The sequence below is a fragment of the Canis lupus genome, chromosome X, assembly GCF_048164855.1.
Source record: "Canis lupus baileyi chromosome X, mCanLup2.hap1, whole genome shotgun sequence".
Taxonomy (NCBI): Eukaryota; Metazoa; Chordata; class Mammalia; order Carnivora; family Canidae; genus Canis; species Canis lupus.
The window spans coordinates 62,328,579-62,346,883 of record NC_132876.1 but is presented as its reverse complement, the minus strand read 5'-3'; the positions used below and the strand labels follow the sequence as shown (position 1 = coordinate 62,346,883).

Genomic DNA, 18,305 nt, shown 5'->3' with positions numbered 1-18,305 from the left:
CCTCTCCGCTTATGAGTATTCATTCCTACTAAGCTTGTTCTATTTTTTCTTAGTCAGTAATGAATAACAGCATCTATTTTCCTTAACGTTTCCAGTAGTTGTAGTCAATAGAGGTAGCTGAGCTACTATTCAAAGAAGTTATTCTTTGTGGATGAGGATTTTTTCAAATGTTTAAGTTATTCTTTAAACTACACAAGTTCTATTAATGCAATAAAATATAATAGGAAAAAGAAAATGGATGCAAGAAACTTTTGCATTTGGCACCTTGTCTAGATTGATACCTCAAATATTCTTTTTTAATAAAATTAATGCAAACATCAGAACACACCACAAAGATTTGCTACATATTTACAAGGCACCAACCCTTTCTCACCTTTAACATGAATTAAGCAAATCAACGAAAAGCATATCAAGATCCCCCCCACCCCCAAAAAACTGTAGTATAAATATATACTTCAGTTCAGTACAATTCAATAAAGTTTGGCCTGGGAAGAGTAAAATAATCCAGATCGTTCTTACAATATAGAAACTGTAAACATTTAATAGCTGCCTATAGGATTGGTGTATTGTGCAAAAGTTATTATTACTGGGTATAAGAATCAAAATGGCAAAAACAAACTATATAAAACTCTGTAAGAAGGTGCTATACTTCTGTGATACAAAAGCAAAAGAGGGATATTCAATTGAGATAAAAATGTCATGCTACTCTTAAGAAGCTGAATGCTCCTTTAATGTAGTAAATCTGTAGTGTGTTTGTGATGTGTTGTGTGTGTGTCTATATGTGGGCAGATTTTTTTTTTAATTTAAGGCCTAATGAGTAAGGCTTGTTTGAACAAATGAAGTGTGGAGATCAAAAGTCTTGAAACAAATGTATACTGGCATAATGGAAAAGCACCAATGTGAAAGGAAACAGAAGTCCCCACACAACTTGCTTTGTAGATTTCCTAGTAAATTCCCTGCAGTAGAAGGCCATTGAATTTTTAAAATTATTTTAAATTTATTAACTGTTAATAATTCCATCCCATGAGATGGCTAACCCTGGCTTTTTCTGTCATTTTACGCACTCTGCCTGATCTGGATGTACCAAGATTCAGAGGATCTTCAGTGGACACAAAATTGTCATTATCAGAATCATCATTATATAAAACAGTCCTCCTGCCTTGGTTTCTTGTTTTAATTCGAGGCAGTCTACTAAAACGTCCTGAAAACATGGTATCAAATTCATCATCTGCAATACGTGCACGTTTGGCTCTGGTGGCTCCTCTAGAAGTACCTCTTCCTCCTCTCCCTCTCCCTCTCCCTCTAGTGGCAGCTGCACCTCTTCCTCGACCTCCTCGTCCCCTGCCTCCTCTTCCTCGGCCTCCTCTACTCCATCTACCCCATCTGCCCCATCTGCCCCTTCCTCCTGTGCCTCTTGTCTTCCAGTTTCTTTTTCCATTGGCATATTGCTTTCTGAGTTTTCTTTTAGGCCTGGTTTGTATGAATTTGCTATAGTCATGGTCTCCATCTACGTAATCTTGATCTGTTCTGGAAGTTGATTCGGAATCAGAATCAGAACCACAGGTACTTTCAGAACTTAAACTGGATCCTAACTCTCCACTCTCTGAGGAGGATAAATGTGATTTCTCTTTTGTTTCTTTTTTCTCTTTCTCTTCTCTTCCAATGCTTTCATCTTCTTCTGATGCACTAAGTAGTTTTCTTTTGATTCCTGTCCGAGGCTCTCTGCCATCACCATTTGTAAGGGGTCCATCAAGGGAGTGATCTAAATCAAGATGAATAATTTTTAAAGTTAAACTTCGACACTGAAGATGGTTATTTAACTTCAAAAGTAAAATAAGAATTCTATCAAAAAATACTTAAGCACCCAAAGATAGACGGGGTAATGCCATGGAAAGTATTGGAGTATAAATTTAAATCTATTATAAATGGAAGACACTAACGTTTTGGGTTGTGTCTGATTGTGTTTTTTGCATGGGGCAGGGAGAAGGATGAAGGGTAGTTAGGAAGCTGGGCAGAAATTTCAAGGGCTTAAACTATATAAAGAATCATGTAGGAACATGTGTCAGAATAATTCCATTCATTCAATGAACAAATATTTACCAGTAGGTAAAAATAATTTTTAGGTTATAAGCAGTAGGTAACAAATAATTACCTACTATATTGTTAGAAGTTTGAAATAGAGCAATAATGAGACAAAGTCCTTGCTCTTTGAATTTATATTTTAGTCTGGAAAGCTTGATACACAATGAAGAAAATTTAAAAAAATAATAAAATACAAAAAATAATAAATAAAATTTTCAAGTCTATATATGCTGGGTATTTTAGATAAGAAAGATTCATGTAGAGGTACTATCTGAGAAGAAAACTGAATGAAGTGAGATCTGGGAAAAGAACATTCCACTGGAGGAAACAGAAACCCAAGTATAACTAGAATGGAAGAAAAAACAGGGTAGGGGGAGATAACTGGCAATGATGAAAGGTTTTAGAACAAGAGAATGAAAGGAACTTATTTATACTTTTAAAAGAGCACCATAGTTCTTCTAGATGGAAGGAATTACAGAAGAGATTAAAAGCAAAGTCCAGTTGGGACACCATTGCAATAGTCTAGGTAAGACATGATAAGGGATGTACCAATAGAAGTGATAAGAAGTGATTAGATTTGGAGATTTTCCTTCTAGAGGAGCCATCGGGACCAACCTTTTATTTTTAAAGTTTGAACTGACAGGAAATGCTGATGGATTGGGTGTCAAGTGTTAGGTACGAATGAAGATCAACTCCAGGGTCTTATGACCTAGAAATTGTTTGAATGGTAGAGATATTTTGCTAAGTTGGAGAACACTGAAAGAGGAATAGGTTTAGGCAGTCTGGTAGAAAAAATATCAAAATTCCAGTTTAAATATACTAGAGTTCCAAATAAAAACAACAACAAAAAGAAAACAAAGCAGGTAGATGTACTTGTCTAGAGGTCAGGGGAGACTCATATAGAAATGGAGATATAATTTTGGAAGATTTCAGTAAGAGATGACATATATTTTTTTATTTTATTTATTTATTTTTTATTTATTTATGATAGTCACACACACACACACACACACACACACACACACACAGAGGCAGAGACACAGGCAGAGGGAGAAGCAAGCTCCATGCACCGGGAGCCCGACGTGGGATTCGATCCCGGATCTCCAGGATCGCGCCCTGGGCCAAAGGCAGGCGCCAAACTGCTGCGCCACCCAGGGATCCCAAGAGATGACATTTAGAATCAAGAGAACAGAGGGTGCTTATTGAGAGGGAGAATAAAGAAAGAGAATGTGGCTGATGACTGAGACTTGGGATATTCCAACATCTAAAGATAAAGAAGAACTGGCATAGATAATTGAGAAGGAACAGCTAATGAGGCAGGAGGAAAAAAGGAGAGTGAACTGAAAAGCTTGGAAGGAGCAAAGATTAGGGTTCTATGGTAACCATAGTGACAAAATTAGTTTAATAGTCTAGGTGTTATAGACTGGATTCCTTTTCTGGAGGAAGATGGTGGTGGACTAAAAGGACTGACCCTAGGCTAATGTCATCTCACAGACACAACTAGATAACAATCAAATCATCCTAAATACCCCAGAAATCAACATGAAGACTGACAAAACAAATCCCACAACTAAAGGGAGAGAAGAAGCCACATTAAACTAGGTAGGAAGTATGCAGAATGCAGAAGTACCCAGAACTGGATTATGGGTACTGTAGAGGGGAGGGAGCTGTGGTCACAGAGAAGGGCAAAAGAGAGTAGAGCGCATAGGTGAATGCACAAGAAGAACATTTACCTAAAGCCATTGACTTGGAAAATGAGAGGGGCTGATTTTCATGAGTTCTTGTAATCAGTGGGGTGTAAAGCCTAGAGTTTCAAAGGTTAGCAGGCTTGACTGGGACAGAGCCCTGAGGACACAGCTCTGTGCCTAGAGAGATGGCAAGCAAACAACCTAGGGGCAGAGCATGGAAACAGTGTTTTAAACAACACCTGGGGCACACAGGAGGAGGGCTTCCTTGAGAAGCAGCTTTCATAGAGATGCCTCTCCAGAAACAAAGGAGCTGGCCAGAGCCATATCCCTCCAGTACCCCTCAGCATAAACCCAGAGCTACCAGTGCAAAGCAGTGTAGCTCTCACACTAGCTAATTAACTTGATTACACCAAGCTCCACACCCTTGCACTCTAGTGGGACTGCCCTTCTCAGTCAAGCTTGCCTCAGACTAAGCATGGTGGGTGGGCCTATCCCCCAGAAGACCAGCACAAACCACTGTCCACACCATGTCGCTAAAGCCTGTTTTTTTTTTTATTTTTTATTTATGATAGTCACAGAGAGAGAGAGAGAGAGAGGCAGAGACACAGGCAGAGGGAGAAGCAGGCTCCATGCACCAGGAGCCTGATGTGGGATTCGATCCCGGGTCTCCGGGATAGCGCCCTGGGCCAAAGGCAGGCGCCAAACTGCTGCGCCACCCAGGGATCCCTAAAGCCTGGGTTTTAAAGATCAACAGGATTATCTGGGATAGAGCCTAGAGGGTACTGTGCTACTCCTAGAGAAAAGGTGGACAAAAAACAAAAACAAAAACAAAACAAAAACAAAAACAAACCTGGAGATAGACAGCTTGGAAACAGTAAACTAGAAAATGCTCAGGGCACACAGATGGGAGATTATTTGCTCTTCTCAGAGTGCTTCCCTGAGAGGTAGCATTCATGAAGATTCTGCTCAGGGAACAGGGGTTGACTGGTGCCATTTTTCTCCCCTGCCCCTCAGCATAGACACAGAGCCAGCTGCAGGAAGCACTGCAGTGCCTATACTGGCTGCTTAACATGCTTACAACCAAGTCTCACACCCCAGCTTTCTGGTGAGACTGCCCTTCTCTTTTTTTTTAAACCAGACTTTTAATTATAGAGTATAAACTGATAGTTACCAGAGGGGATGGGGGGAAATCAGTGATGAGGATTAAAGAGCACACTTGTCATGATGAGCACCCGGTGATGTACAGGCTTGTTGAATCACTATATTGTACACCTGAAACTAGTCTAACACTGTAAGTTAACGACACTGAAATTTAAGAAAAAAGCTCCCCTCCCAATATAATGACCTCACAGGGTCTTCACTTCAAATGAGACTGCCCTTCTCTGTCAAGCTTGCCCCAGTACCAGTGTGGTGGGCTCCTTCCCCAGAAGACCAGCAGAAACCCCTGCCCAAACCATGTTTCCCTACAAGAGTTCTATAGGGCATCAGCCTTAGTGGAAATAGCATCAGATCTCATTTAACAGGCAGACTAGAACACACTAAAACTCATCACATTCTGACCAAGGAACAAATACTATATACACTGCAAGCAAGGAGAGCCTCTGCAGGTAACTGGCCTGAAGGACAGAGCAGCCAAAACAAAACAGCATAGCATATGTAGCACACACCAGACAGAAATCTCAGAAGTGACAGGTACTGAAAACTATATGACCATTTCTTCATAAAGCCTTTACTTTCAGGAGCATGAACCATAACAAGGCTTTCTTTTTTTTTTTTTTTTTTTTTTTTTTAAGGCTTTCTTAACACATAGGAGAGGGTGAACACTTAAAACAAAATACCAAGACAGAGGATAGGAGATCATCCCAAATGAAAGAACAAGATAAGGTTACAACCACAGACCTAAGCAAAACAGACAAAATTAACATGCCTGATGGACAATTTAAAGCAACAATTATATGGATATTCATTGGGTTTCAAAAAAAATGGAAGACATCAGGTAGACACCACAAAGATAAAAGAGATAAAAAACAGAAATGAAGAATGCTGTAAATGAGATTGGAACATGCTTGATGCAATGACAAGCAGGCTGAAAGAAGCAGGGACTGATTTAGTTATACAGAAGACAATGGAAAATAATGAAACTGAACAAAAAGAGAGAATTATATAACACAAGAATAAATTTAGGGGATGTAGTGATTCCATCAAATGTAAAAACATTTGTATTATATGAGTCCCAGAAGAAGAAGAGAGAAAAGGAGGAAGAAAATTTATTTTAAGAAATAACAGAAAACTTCCCTAATCTGGGAAAGGCCCCAGGAGGCACAGAGAACTCCCAGTAAAATCAACAAAAGCAGGCCAACACCCAGACATATTGTAATTAAACTGGCAAAATCTAGTGATAAATAAAAATCTTATAAGCAGCAAGACAAAAGAAATCATTAACTTAGAAGGGAAGACCCATAAGGCTAGATGGAGATGTCTCAACAGAAACATGGCAAGTCAACAGGGAATGGCATGAAATATTAAACTTGCTGAATGGGAAAAATCTGCAGCAATGAACACTCTATCCAGCAAGGCTGTCATTCAGAATATAGGAGACATAAAGAGTTTCTCAGAAAACAAAAAACAAAGGACTATGTGACACAAAACCAGCCCTGCAAGAAATATTAAAGGGGAATCTTAGCATGGAACGGAAGGACCAAAAGTGACAAAGACGAGAAAGGAACAGAGAAAACCTCAAGATACAATGGCAAAACAAGGAGTAAAAGGGTACTACATACATATCTATCAATAATTACTCTGAATGTAAACAGACTAAGCACTCCAATCAAAAGACATAAGCTGTCAGAATGGAAAACAAAACAAGAACTATCTATATGCTGCCTATAAGAGACCGATTTTAGACCTAAAAACACCAGCAGATTGAAAGTGAGTGGATGGGGAAACATTTATCACACAAATGCATGTCAATAGAAAAGCAGGGTAGCAATACTTATATCAGATAAACTAGATTTTAAAACAAAGACTGTAACAAGAAATGAAGAAGGTTATTATATCATAATAAAAGGAACAATATAACAAGAAGTAACAAATGAAAATATTCATGCACTAACATGGGATTACCCAAATATATAAAACAATGAATAACAAACATAAGGAAATTAATAATAACACAATAATAGTAGGGGACATAAACACTTCACTTATATCAATGGACAAATCATGTAAATAGAAAATCAAGAAGGAAACAATGCCTTTGAGTGCCACACTGATTCAGATGGAGTTAAACAAATATATTAAAAATATTTCATCTTAAAACAGTAGAATATACAATCTTTTCAAGTGCAGATGGAGCATTCTCCAGAATAGATCACATCCTACATCATAAATCAGACCTCAACAAAAATATTGAGATCATCCATGTACCTTTTCTGAATACATTGCTATGAAACTTGAAGTCAAGCACAAACAAAATATGGAATGACCACAAATACATGGAAGATAAGTACTATGCTACTAAACAATGAATGGGTCAACTAGGAAATTAAAAAGAAATTTAAAAAATGAAAATAAATGAACATGAAAACATAAAAGCAAAACATCTGGGTTACAGCAGAAAGCAATCCTAAGAGGGAAGTATAAAAGAGTAAAAGCCTACCTCAGGAGGCAAGCAAAATCTCAAAGAAACAACTTAATCTTACACCTAAAGGAATTAGAAAAAGAATAAATGAAGCTTAAAATCAGAAAAAGGAAGGAAATATTAAAGTTTAGAACAGAATTAGATGATATAGAAACAAAGAAAAAAAAAGAAACAAAGAAAATAATGTAAAAGATCAACGAGATCAGTAGCTGGTCTTTGATAAAATTGATAAAATTGGTAGGCAGACCTATCAAAAGGAAAGAAGAAAGGGCCCAAATAAAATCACAAATTAGAGAGGAGAAATAACAACCAACACCACAGAAATACAACTGTATGAGAACATTATGAAGAACCATAGTTCAACAAATAGGACAATCTGAAAGAAATGGATAAATTCCTAGAAACATATACACTACAAAACTGAACAAAAAGAAATAGAAAACCTCAACAGAACAATAACCAGCAAAGAAATTGAATCAGTAATAAAAAATCTCCCAACAAACAACAGTCCAAGACCAAATAGCTTCATATGGGACTTCTATGAAACATTTAGAGAAGAGTTAATACTTATTCTTCTCAATCTATTCCAAAAAAGAGAAAAGGAAAGAAAACTTTCAAATACATTCTATGATACCAGCATTATCCCGATTCTGTAACCAGATGAAGACTGTACCAAAAAAGAGAACAACAGGCCAATATTGTTGATGAATATGGATGCAAAAATTCTCAACAAAATAGTAACAAGCCAAATACAACAATAACACAATCATTCACCATGATCAATGGGATTTATTCCTGGATTGCAAGAGTGGTTCAATATTTGCAAATCAATCAATGTTATATATGACATTAGTAAAGGAAAGGATAAGAACTATATGATTATCAAAATTTATGCAGAAATGGTATTTAACAAAGTACAGCATCTATTCATGATAAAAACACTCAATGAAGTAGGTTTAGAGGGAATATACCTCAACATAATAAAGACAATATATGAAAAACCCACAGTTACTAATATCCACAATGGGGAAAATCTGAGAGCTTTTCTTCTACGGTCAGGAACAGGACAAAGACATCCACTCTCACTATGACTATTTAACATATTACTGGAAGAAGTACAACTTTCACTATTTGCAGATGACATGATACTAAACCCAAAAGACTCCACCAAAAAACTGTGAGAACTGATAAACAAATTCAGTAATTGCAGGATACAGAATCAATGTAGGGAAATCTTTTGCAATTCTCTACACCAATAATGAAGTAACAGAAAAATTATGAAAATGATCCCTTTAATAATTGCACCTTAACTATGATACTTAGGTATAAATCTAATCAAATAGTTGAAAGGCCTGTGATGTGAAAACTATACATCATGATGAAAGAAATTAAAGATGACACAAAGAAATGGAAAGGCATTCCATGCTCATGGGACAGAAGAACAAATACTATTAAGATGTCTCTATTACCCAAAGCAATTTAGACATTAATGTAGTCTCTATTAAAATATCAACAATATTTTTCACAGAGCTGGAACAAAAAATACTAAAATTTCTACTGAACCCCAAAAGTCCCTGAATAGGCCAAGCAATCCTGAAAAACAAAAGCAAAGCAGGAGGCATCACAGTTCTGGGATACAAGTTACATTCCAAAGCTGTAATGACGAAAAAAGTATGGTACTGGCACAAAAATAGACACACAGATTAACAGAACATAAGAGAGAACCAGGAAATGAACCTACAATTATATAGTCAATCTGGCAGCCATCAGCAAGCCAGGAAGAGAGTTCTGACCAGATACCCTGCTGGCACCTTGATCTTGGACTTTGAATCTACAGAACTGTGAGGAAATAAATGTTTGCTGTACATATAATGAAAAAGTACTCAACATCTCAAATCATCAGAAAAATGCAAATCAAAACCTCAATGAGATATAACTTCTCACCTATCATAATGGCTAAAATCAACAACACAAGAAACAACAGGTGTTGGCAAGGATGTGGAGTAAGAGGAACCCTCTTACACTGTTTGTGGGAATGCAAACTGGTGCAGCTACTCTAAAAAACAACATGTAGGTTCCTCAAAAAATTAAAAAAATAGAACTATCCTATGATCTAGCCATTGCACTACTAGGTATTTACCCAAAGAATACCAAGATATTAATTCAAAGGGATACATTCACTCTTACTCTTACATTTATTGCAGCACTATTTACAATAGTCAAATTATAGAAAGAGCCCAACTGCCCATTGATAAATGGATGTCCACTATCCCCACTTTTATTCAACACAGTACTTGAAGTATCAGACACAGCAGAAAACAAATTCATCCAATAGGGAAGGACTGGGTAGCTCAGCAGTTGAATGCCTGCCTTTGGCCCAGGGCATGATCCTGGAGTACCAGGATCGAGTCCCACATTGGGCTCCCTGCATGGAGCCTGCTTCTCCTTCTGCCTATGTCTCTGACTCTCTCTCTCTCTCTGTGTGTCTCTCATGAATAAATAAATTAAAAATAATTAAAAAAAACAAATAGGAAAGGAAGAAATAAAACTTTCAATATTTTCTGATGACATGAGAAAGCCTGAAAGACTTCACCAAGAATAGCCCAAAAAACAAAAAAAGCAAACAAACAAAACCTGCTGGAACTGATAAATTTAGTAAAGTCACAGGAGAAAAACCTCAATGTACAGAAATCTGGTTCATTTCTATATATCAATAATGAAGCAGCAGAAAGAGAAATTAAGAAAAAAATCCCATTTACAATTACACCAAAAATAATAAGACTCCTAGGAATAAACCTAACCAAAGAGGTGAAAGATCTGAACTCTGAAAACTACAAAACACTGATGAAAGTAATTGAGGATGACACAAAGAAATGGAAAGACATTCCATGCTCATGGACCGGAAGAACAAATATTGTCAAAATGTCTGTATCACCTAAAGCAGTCTACAAATTTAATGTAATCCCAGCTCAAAATACCAACAGTCATTTTTACAGAACTAGAACAAACAATCCTAAAATTTGTACAGAACAACAAAGACCACAAATAGCCAAAGTAATCTTGAAAAAGAAAAAAAAAGCAATGCCGGAGTCCTTGCAATTAGAGATTTCAAGGTACATTACAAAGCTCTAGTGCTCAAAATAGTATGGTATTGGCACAAAAATAAGACATATAGAACAATGGAACAGAATACAAAAGCCAGAAATAATCCTACAACTATATAGTCAATTAATCTTTAACAAAGTAGGGATCCCTGGGTGGCACAGCAGTTTAGCGCCTGCCTTTGGCCCAGGGCGCAGTCCTGGAGACCCGGGATCGAATCCCACATCAGGCTCCCAGTGCATGGAGCCTGCTTCTCCCTCTGCCTATGTCTCTGCCTCTCTCTCTCTCTCTCTCTCTCTCTCTCTCTCTCTATCATAAATTAAAAAAAAAATCTTTAACAAAGTAGGAAAGAATATCCAATGGGAAAAAAATGTCCTCAACAACTGGTGTTGGGAAAACTGGATAGCAACATGCAAATGAGTGAAAGTGGGTCACTCCCTTAAAACATACATAAAAATAAATTCAAAATGGATTAAAGATCTAAATGTGAGATCAAAACCATGAATGTCCTACAAGAGAACACAGGCGTTAACCTTTTTGACATTGGTTGTAGCGACTTCTTACTACATATGTCCCCTAAGTCAAGGGAAACATAAGCAAAAAGAAATCATTGGGACATCATAATTAGAAACTTCTGCATAGTGAAGGAAATAACCAACAAAACTACAAGACAACTTCCTGAATGGGGAAGGTATTTGTAAGTGACATCCAGTTAAGGGTTAGTATCCAAAATATATAAAGAACTTACAAAACTCAACACTCCAAAATGAATAATCCAATTAAAAATGGGCAGAAGATATGAAAAGACAATTTCTTTAAGGAAGACATCCAGATAGCCAAGAGACACATGAAAAGATGTTCATCAACACTTACTGTGAGGTAAATGCAAATCAAAACTATAATGAGATAACACATCATACCTGTCAGAATGTCTAAACTCACCAACACAAGAAACACAGGTGCTGGCAAAGTTGTGGAGAAAATGGAACCCTCTTGCACTGTTGAATGCAATCTAGTATAGCCATTGTATAAAACATTATGGTTCCTTGAAAAGTTAGAAATGGAACTACTGTATGATCCAGCAGTCACACCACTGGGTATTTACCCAAAGAATACAAAACATTAATACAAAGGTATATATGCACCCCTATGTTTATAGAAGCATTATCAACAATAGCTAAGATATGGAAGAAGCCCAAGTATCCACTGAATAATGAATGGATAAAGAAGATGTGGGGTGTGTGTATGTGTGTGTGTGTGTGTGTGTGTGTGTGTGTGTGTATACACATACACCCCAGTGGAATATTATTTGGCCATAAAAAGAATGAAATCTTGCCATTTGCAACAACATGGATGGAGCAGAGAGTAATATGCTAAGTGAAATATGTTAGAGAAAGTCAAATACCATATGACTCACTCATATGTTGAATTTAAGAAACAAAACAAATGAGCAAAGGGAAGAAGAGAGAGAAATCAAGAAACAGACTCTTAATTACAGAGAACTGATGATTACCAGGGGAGAGGGGGACTGAGGGGATGGGTTAAATAGGTGATGGGGATTAAGGAGTACACGTGTCATGATGAGTACCAGGTGATGTATGTAATTGCTAAATCACATATTGTGCACCTGAAACTAATATAACAGTGCATGTTAACTAACTGGCATTAAAATAACAATTTTTAAGAAAGGACAGGACCCATTGTGGCTGTGGGCATGATACCACATGTCTATGTCCTATTTCTTCCATCCTCCATCCACACCCTGCACCAGTACCTGTCATCTTTCCCAGGCCTCATGCACAGTGCCCCTGAGGGAAGAAATACAGAACATGGGAAATGTCTGATGTACATGGTCTTGTAATGGTCTTTCTGTACACTCACCTTGTTGTATAGAAATAAATGTTACTGGCTAAGTTTTCTTTCTTTGGAAAAAAAAGACAAGAGATAACAATTGTTGACAAGGATGTGGAGAAAAGGGAAAATTAGTACAGCCATTACGGAAATATTTAGGGAGGTTCCTCAATGAATTAAAAATACAACTATCATTTGATACAGTAACCTCATTTCTGGATATATATCCAAAGTAACTGAAATCAGGGTCTTCAAGAAATATCTATACACTCTATATCTCTATATCTATCTATCATCTATTTATTCACTGTGGCATTAGTCACAATAGCCAAGATATGGAAATAATCTATGTCTTTCTTCAGGTGAATGTAAAAATATGATATGTACATGCATGTGCACACACACTCACAACCCATAATGGAGTATTACTCAGCTTTTAGAAAGGAAGGGAATTTTGCCATTTGTGACATGTTAGGAGCTTGGGAGACATTATGCTAAGCAAAATGAGCAAGGCAGAGCAAGAGAAATATTGCATGATGTCACATATAGATAATCAAAAACAGTCATACAGAAACAGAGAGTAGGATGGTGGCTGCTAGGGGCTGGGAACAGAGGAATTGGGGAGGTACTTGTCAAAGTGTATAAAGATTCAGTTATTCAGAATGAGTAAGTTCTAGGTATCTAATATACATCATGGTGATTATAGTTAACAATACTGTATTGTACACTTGAAATTTGTTGAAAGGAAAGATTTTAACTCTTAACACACACAGGGTGACAATGTAGAAGTGATGGATATGTTATAATTAGTTTGTGGTAACCATTTCATAATGTTTATATATATCAAAATAAGTTGTATACTTTAAATATATATAATATTTTATGTCAGTGATATCTCAATAAAGTTTCTAAAAACAAATACCTGCTGTTGAAGCCACCTAGTCTATGGTATCATAATGTAACAGTCCAAGCTGACTAATCAGCCTACTTGGCTGACAAGTAGGCTAGAGACTAAGGTGATAGCAATAAACTGTAGACAAAGGATTTAACTGGTATTAAAGAGTTTTAGAATTCATAAAACTTAGCAACTAACTGGATATGAAGGGTAAAATAAGTGTCTAAGAGCATTGCAAGAGTTTAAGTTGGGTGACTAAGAAGATGGTGGTAGCATTAACTAAAATAGTGAGTGTAGAAATAGAAATATGCTCGAGACAGAAAGATGGATGATAAGCACTCAAGGAAATTATCTTAGGAAGTACTTGGAAATAAGACTGGTACAATAAAGAGATGTTAGGGCTAGATACGTGAATTTGGAGAGTCATTAGCATAAAGATGATTGATATAGTTATTAGATTATTTGTAGAAGACTAAAACAAAACAAAACAAATAAATCAGGAAACCTGTGGGAAACTCTGCAAATAGGAGGTAAGTACAGACAAAGAAAAACAGAAAAAGTAGAAATATAGAAAAAACAGAGATGTAGGATAATCAGGAAAGAAGCCTGGCATTAGTGTTCCTAGAAGGGATATTTAATAGTATGTAAAGATAGAGAAAACCAAGGAGACAGGGACTAAGAAAAGAACACTGGTTGGTTATTAAGAGAAAAAGTGATTTTACGGAGAATAGCTTTTGGAGAGTGGTGCAGTCAGAAGCCAGACAATAAAGGATAAAGGAGTTTTCAGATGGAAAGAAAAAAGAATCAAGAAATATAAGCTCTTCTTTCCCATCATTTGATAGTGAAAGGGAAGGAAAAGAGGAGAAGAAAATGGCATGAGTAGGCAATATGCAGCATGATCAGAGAAGTGAATAAAGATACAAACTGGGAAAAATAAAGGCACTAATTATTTTAAAGTAACCAAATGTTTCAATATTTTTCACATATCTAATATAAATTATACCTTTAGAAAGTCCATTTTTAAGTCAATTGATAGTTCAACAACAGAAATGCTACTTTATCCTTCATTAAAATTTACACAAAATAAAAATATATTTCATATATTAAAGTATACTAATAACAAAGGAAAAAAATTCCAAAATTATCTTTAGATAGGTTTTATATTTTTAAGGGTTATCTCAATTTTAAAAAAGGGTTTGGTTTGAAATATATCTTCATTTAGTTTTTCCTATTTATTGGATATTTTATTTTAAAAGACTAAAATATGTTTTGAACTAGTTACTGGATTCTGCTTACGGCCTGTTTCCTGGTTGTGGATATAAAACTCTATCTTATTCAAATTTATTTGACAACATTAAAATCGTCATTAACTATAAAGGCATGCTAATTTTTACTACCCAAATACATCAGCTTTTAAATGATTCAGCTGCCGTCATAAGAAAGCAAAGAATAAATGCCCTGTCCATATTTATTTCCTACCTTGTTTAATTTGTAAAACTCTATTCCGAAATGATTTGGCTTTCCCTGGGTCATGGCTATTTCCACTTCGACTATAACCACTGAAGCTCGATGAAGAAAATGGCCCATCCAGTTCATCATCAAGTAAATATAATGAAAGGCCTTCAGCAGCATCTGAAACTTACATTTAATAAGATTATAATATTAACATAATTATGTTTTCAGGAAAATTATGTTTTCAGGGAAACAAGTTGTTTTAAAACTATATCTCACTCAGTTATTTTACACCAACATCAAAAATACAAGTTCTTTGAAGAGGGGAATATGAATATATTGAGAACAAATGTTTCATCACATTATTAAATTTTTAAGCACATAATGTCAGAAAAACTTGTCCAAGAAAATCCTCAATTTTCATCTTTGCAAATATGTTGTAGATAAGTGCTCTGAGACACTATACAGTTAAAAATTATAGTTACACATTTTTAAAACTAAAAGACTTTAAAATTCATCTAGCCTCAACACTTTCATTTTAAAAGTGAAGAAACTGAATTCTATGGCCTAATGTCTTACCCAGGGTCATGAAGAAGCACTAGGAATAAAAATTTTTCTACATCTAAATCCATTGTTCTTTGTACTATAAATCATGCTCCCTCTTCTACATCCAGTATTAAACTAAAATACAGAACACTGAAAACAAAAGACATATTTACCAGGAGACGAGAAAGGAGAGCTAGTCCTGGCATAAGACACTGAGGTATTCTGGTCATTTTTAGGCAGCAACTTCATTTGTTTCTGCTTCCCTTTGGGACTACAATTTAAAATATATTACAATGAATATTTTTTTTATTAGTGACATACTATGATAGTATGATACAAAATGCTTAAACTGATCTAAGAAATATCTTATAATTTAAGTGAAATGCTTCAAATTGGGAATATGACAAATTAAATTTCAATCATTAAAATTAAAAAAACCTAGTTTTTGCTATAATAAAATCCATATAAATAAAGCTTTTTTTATTTTTTTTTTAATTTTTTTTTAAAGATTTTATTTATTTATTCATGATAGTCACAGAGAGAGAGAGAGGCAGAGACACAGGCAGAGAGAGAAGCAGGCTCCATGCACCGGGAGCCCGACGTGGGACTCGATCCCGGGTCTCCAGGATCGCGCCCTGGGCCAAAGGCAGGCGCCAAACCGCTGCGCCACCCAGGGATCCCTAAAGCTTTTTTTAAATAAAGATGTTACCAACTCCATCTTTACACAGTGCAAGAGTACTTAAAATATTTTTGGTCTTTGGATCTTCTCAAAGTATTCAATAAACTTTAAGAAATGAGGTAATATGGAATGCCTGAGTGGCTCAGTGGTCGAGTATCTGCCTTTGGCTCAGGACATGATCCTGGAGTCCTGGGACTGAATCCCATATCAGGCTCCCTGCGGGGAACCTGCTCCCTCTGCCTATGTCTCTGCCTCCTTCTCTGTGTCTCTCATGAATAAATAAATAAAAATATTTTTAAAATTCTCACTTAAAAGAAATGAGGTACTATACATAAAATGCCTTAAAACATAAAATTCTACATCAGTGCAATACCTAGGAGCTCTGCTACTAGATAATGAACTGCTGCTGCTTCTTAGACGTTTTCTGTACCGTGGCCTTCTCCTCTTCTGACTCTGCATTCCTGACTTATATTCAGAGATGATATTTTTAATACGACTTTCAAATAAGGCAGATAATCGCAGTGTCATGCTATAGATCTGAAAAGGTAGAAATCAACTATTTTAATCATATAAAATAAAAAGTATAAACATGCCTGGACCAGTAACAACATTACCCTTTCAGACAAAATATATATATGCAATTTCATACACTTGAAAAACTCTTCTTAAAGAATTTAAACAAAATATCATTTTCACCTAGAAATTAACAAAGATTTTTAAAAGATTATATCCAATGTTGGGAAGGGTAGGAAAAAGATTCTCATACATTGCCAGTGAGTATTTTAACTGGAACAACATTCTAAAACAACAAATTGCATTATGTATCAAAAATAATAAAAATATATTTATCCTTCTACTAATAATTTTGCTTCTAGGAATTTATCCTAAGTAAATATCAGAGAATTGCACACACAAAATAATTGTGTTCAAGGATGTTAAAGATGAAAGCCACAGCATTATTCATATAAAGTTAAAAAGTAGAAACCACCGAAATCTCTAGCACCAGGGCACTAGTTAAATAACATAAAACAACCATACAGTAGCATACTATGGAGACATTAAAACTGGTTGTTGAAGAGCCATAATGACATGGGAAAATGTTCATAATATATAAGCTGAAAAAAACTTCCAAAATATGAAATTTACAGTTTCCAAGAATATTTAAACATATTTAAGTATATATATATATATATATATATATGAAATAAACCAAAAGTGAAAAAATTATGCCTGCAGAAATTAGTGAAAATTCATTTTATATGGGGTGAAAGTAGACAAATATATACCGAGTGAACAACTTACTTAAAAGTTAATCAGATACCAGTGATTACAAAAAAAAATATTATTCTTTTGTTCTAAAGATATTTAAGTTCTGACAAAACATGGGGAAAACATCAAACTTCAGTAACCATGTCAGAATTGTAATATATATACTTCTTGAGCAGTTTTAAAACTGGTGAAAGAAAACTACCTGATATATGTGTGTATGTGTGTGTGTTTGTGTGTGTGTGTGTATATGTAAATGCTTAAGTAATTAATCCACCTAATGTTGTTTTTCATACCCTTGACTTTTTATTAGAGGTATAAGCTTTGGAGTTGCTGAATATTTGGCGAACGTCCTTATAAAATTCCAGAGGACTACCATAATTTCCTGCTTCCAAAGTTTCTTTCACAGTGCTGAAGTCCATAGGAGTGTCTATAACATCTGGATAATCCTACAAAGAAGAATTTATTATTAAATACACAGGCTGGATAACAATACTACATAATATCATGGTACTGAGACTTCTATCACCAATCCACCATGAAATAAACATGCTACTTTTCAATAGGCCAACTATCTATCCCAATCAAAACCATTCATTTAAACAGAGGTCCCTTGGTAGCTCAGGAAAACAGCAGGGGTCGTTGGTACGGTCTTAGCCTTCACTCTGAAATTGATAACCATATGATTCTCTCAAGAGCATAAATTAAAAAATGCACACAAACTGGCTTTATACCTACAGAGTCCATAATACAGAATTGCATTCTATGCTTAGAGGCTGAAGCAGTCCCCAATTCCCTGGCAAAGTGCTCAATGAAGATAGAAGATGGGACTATTCACATATAATTAAATACTTCCATGTCACAAATTAGCTACGTATTTCCAAGATATTCCCAGCTAGGAGGGCATTCTACCTAAAATGTTAATTGAAGGTCAAACTGGCCATGTCTGTGCCTAGCTCCTATATTTTTACTTTTTAATGAATATGACACTTGTCCTTCATTGGAGGTCTGCAATCGCATAAATTCTGAATTAATTTGATTTTGATTAGGAGATGGAGAAGATTCTATCTAAGATATCTCAACCTAAATCTGTCAAGTCCAGCT

At 35.7% G+C, this 18,305-nt stretch overlaps 1 protein-coding gene across 6 annotated transcripts in view; it reads right to left on the bottom strand.

Annotated features, from left to right (window-relative positions):
• Positions 1–274: 274 nt before the first annotated feature.
• BRWD3 (bromodomain and WD repeat domain containing 3) overlaps positions 275–18,305 on the bottom strand; it is a 196,070-nt gene continuing 178,039 nt past the window's right edge. For 3 of the 6 annotated variants that reach the window (XM_072817333.1, XM_072817336.1, XM_072817335.1), the window contains 5 exons: positions 17,498–17,650; positions 16,309–16,472; positions 15,430–15,527; positions 14,738–14,896; positions 275–1,762 (listed from right to left, as the gene is read on the bottom strand). In XM_072817333.1, coding sequence (XP_072673434.1) covers positions 1,008–1,762; positions 14,738–14,896; positions 15,430–15,527; positions 16,309–16,472; positions 17,498–17,650 — 1,329 coding nt within the window. In that variant the 3' untranslated portion in view covers positions 275–1,007. The remainder of the gene's footprint in view (positions 1,763–14,737; positions 14,897–15,429; positions 15,528–16,308; positions 16,473–17,497; positions 17,651–18,305) is intronic. The other 3 variants (XM_072817334.1, XM_072817337.1, XM_072817338.1) reach the window with 3 other exon arrangements.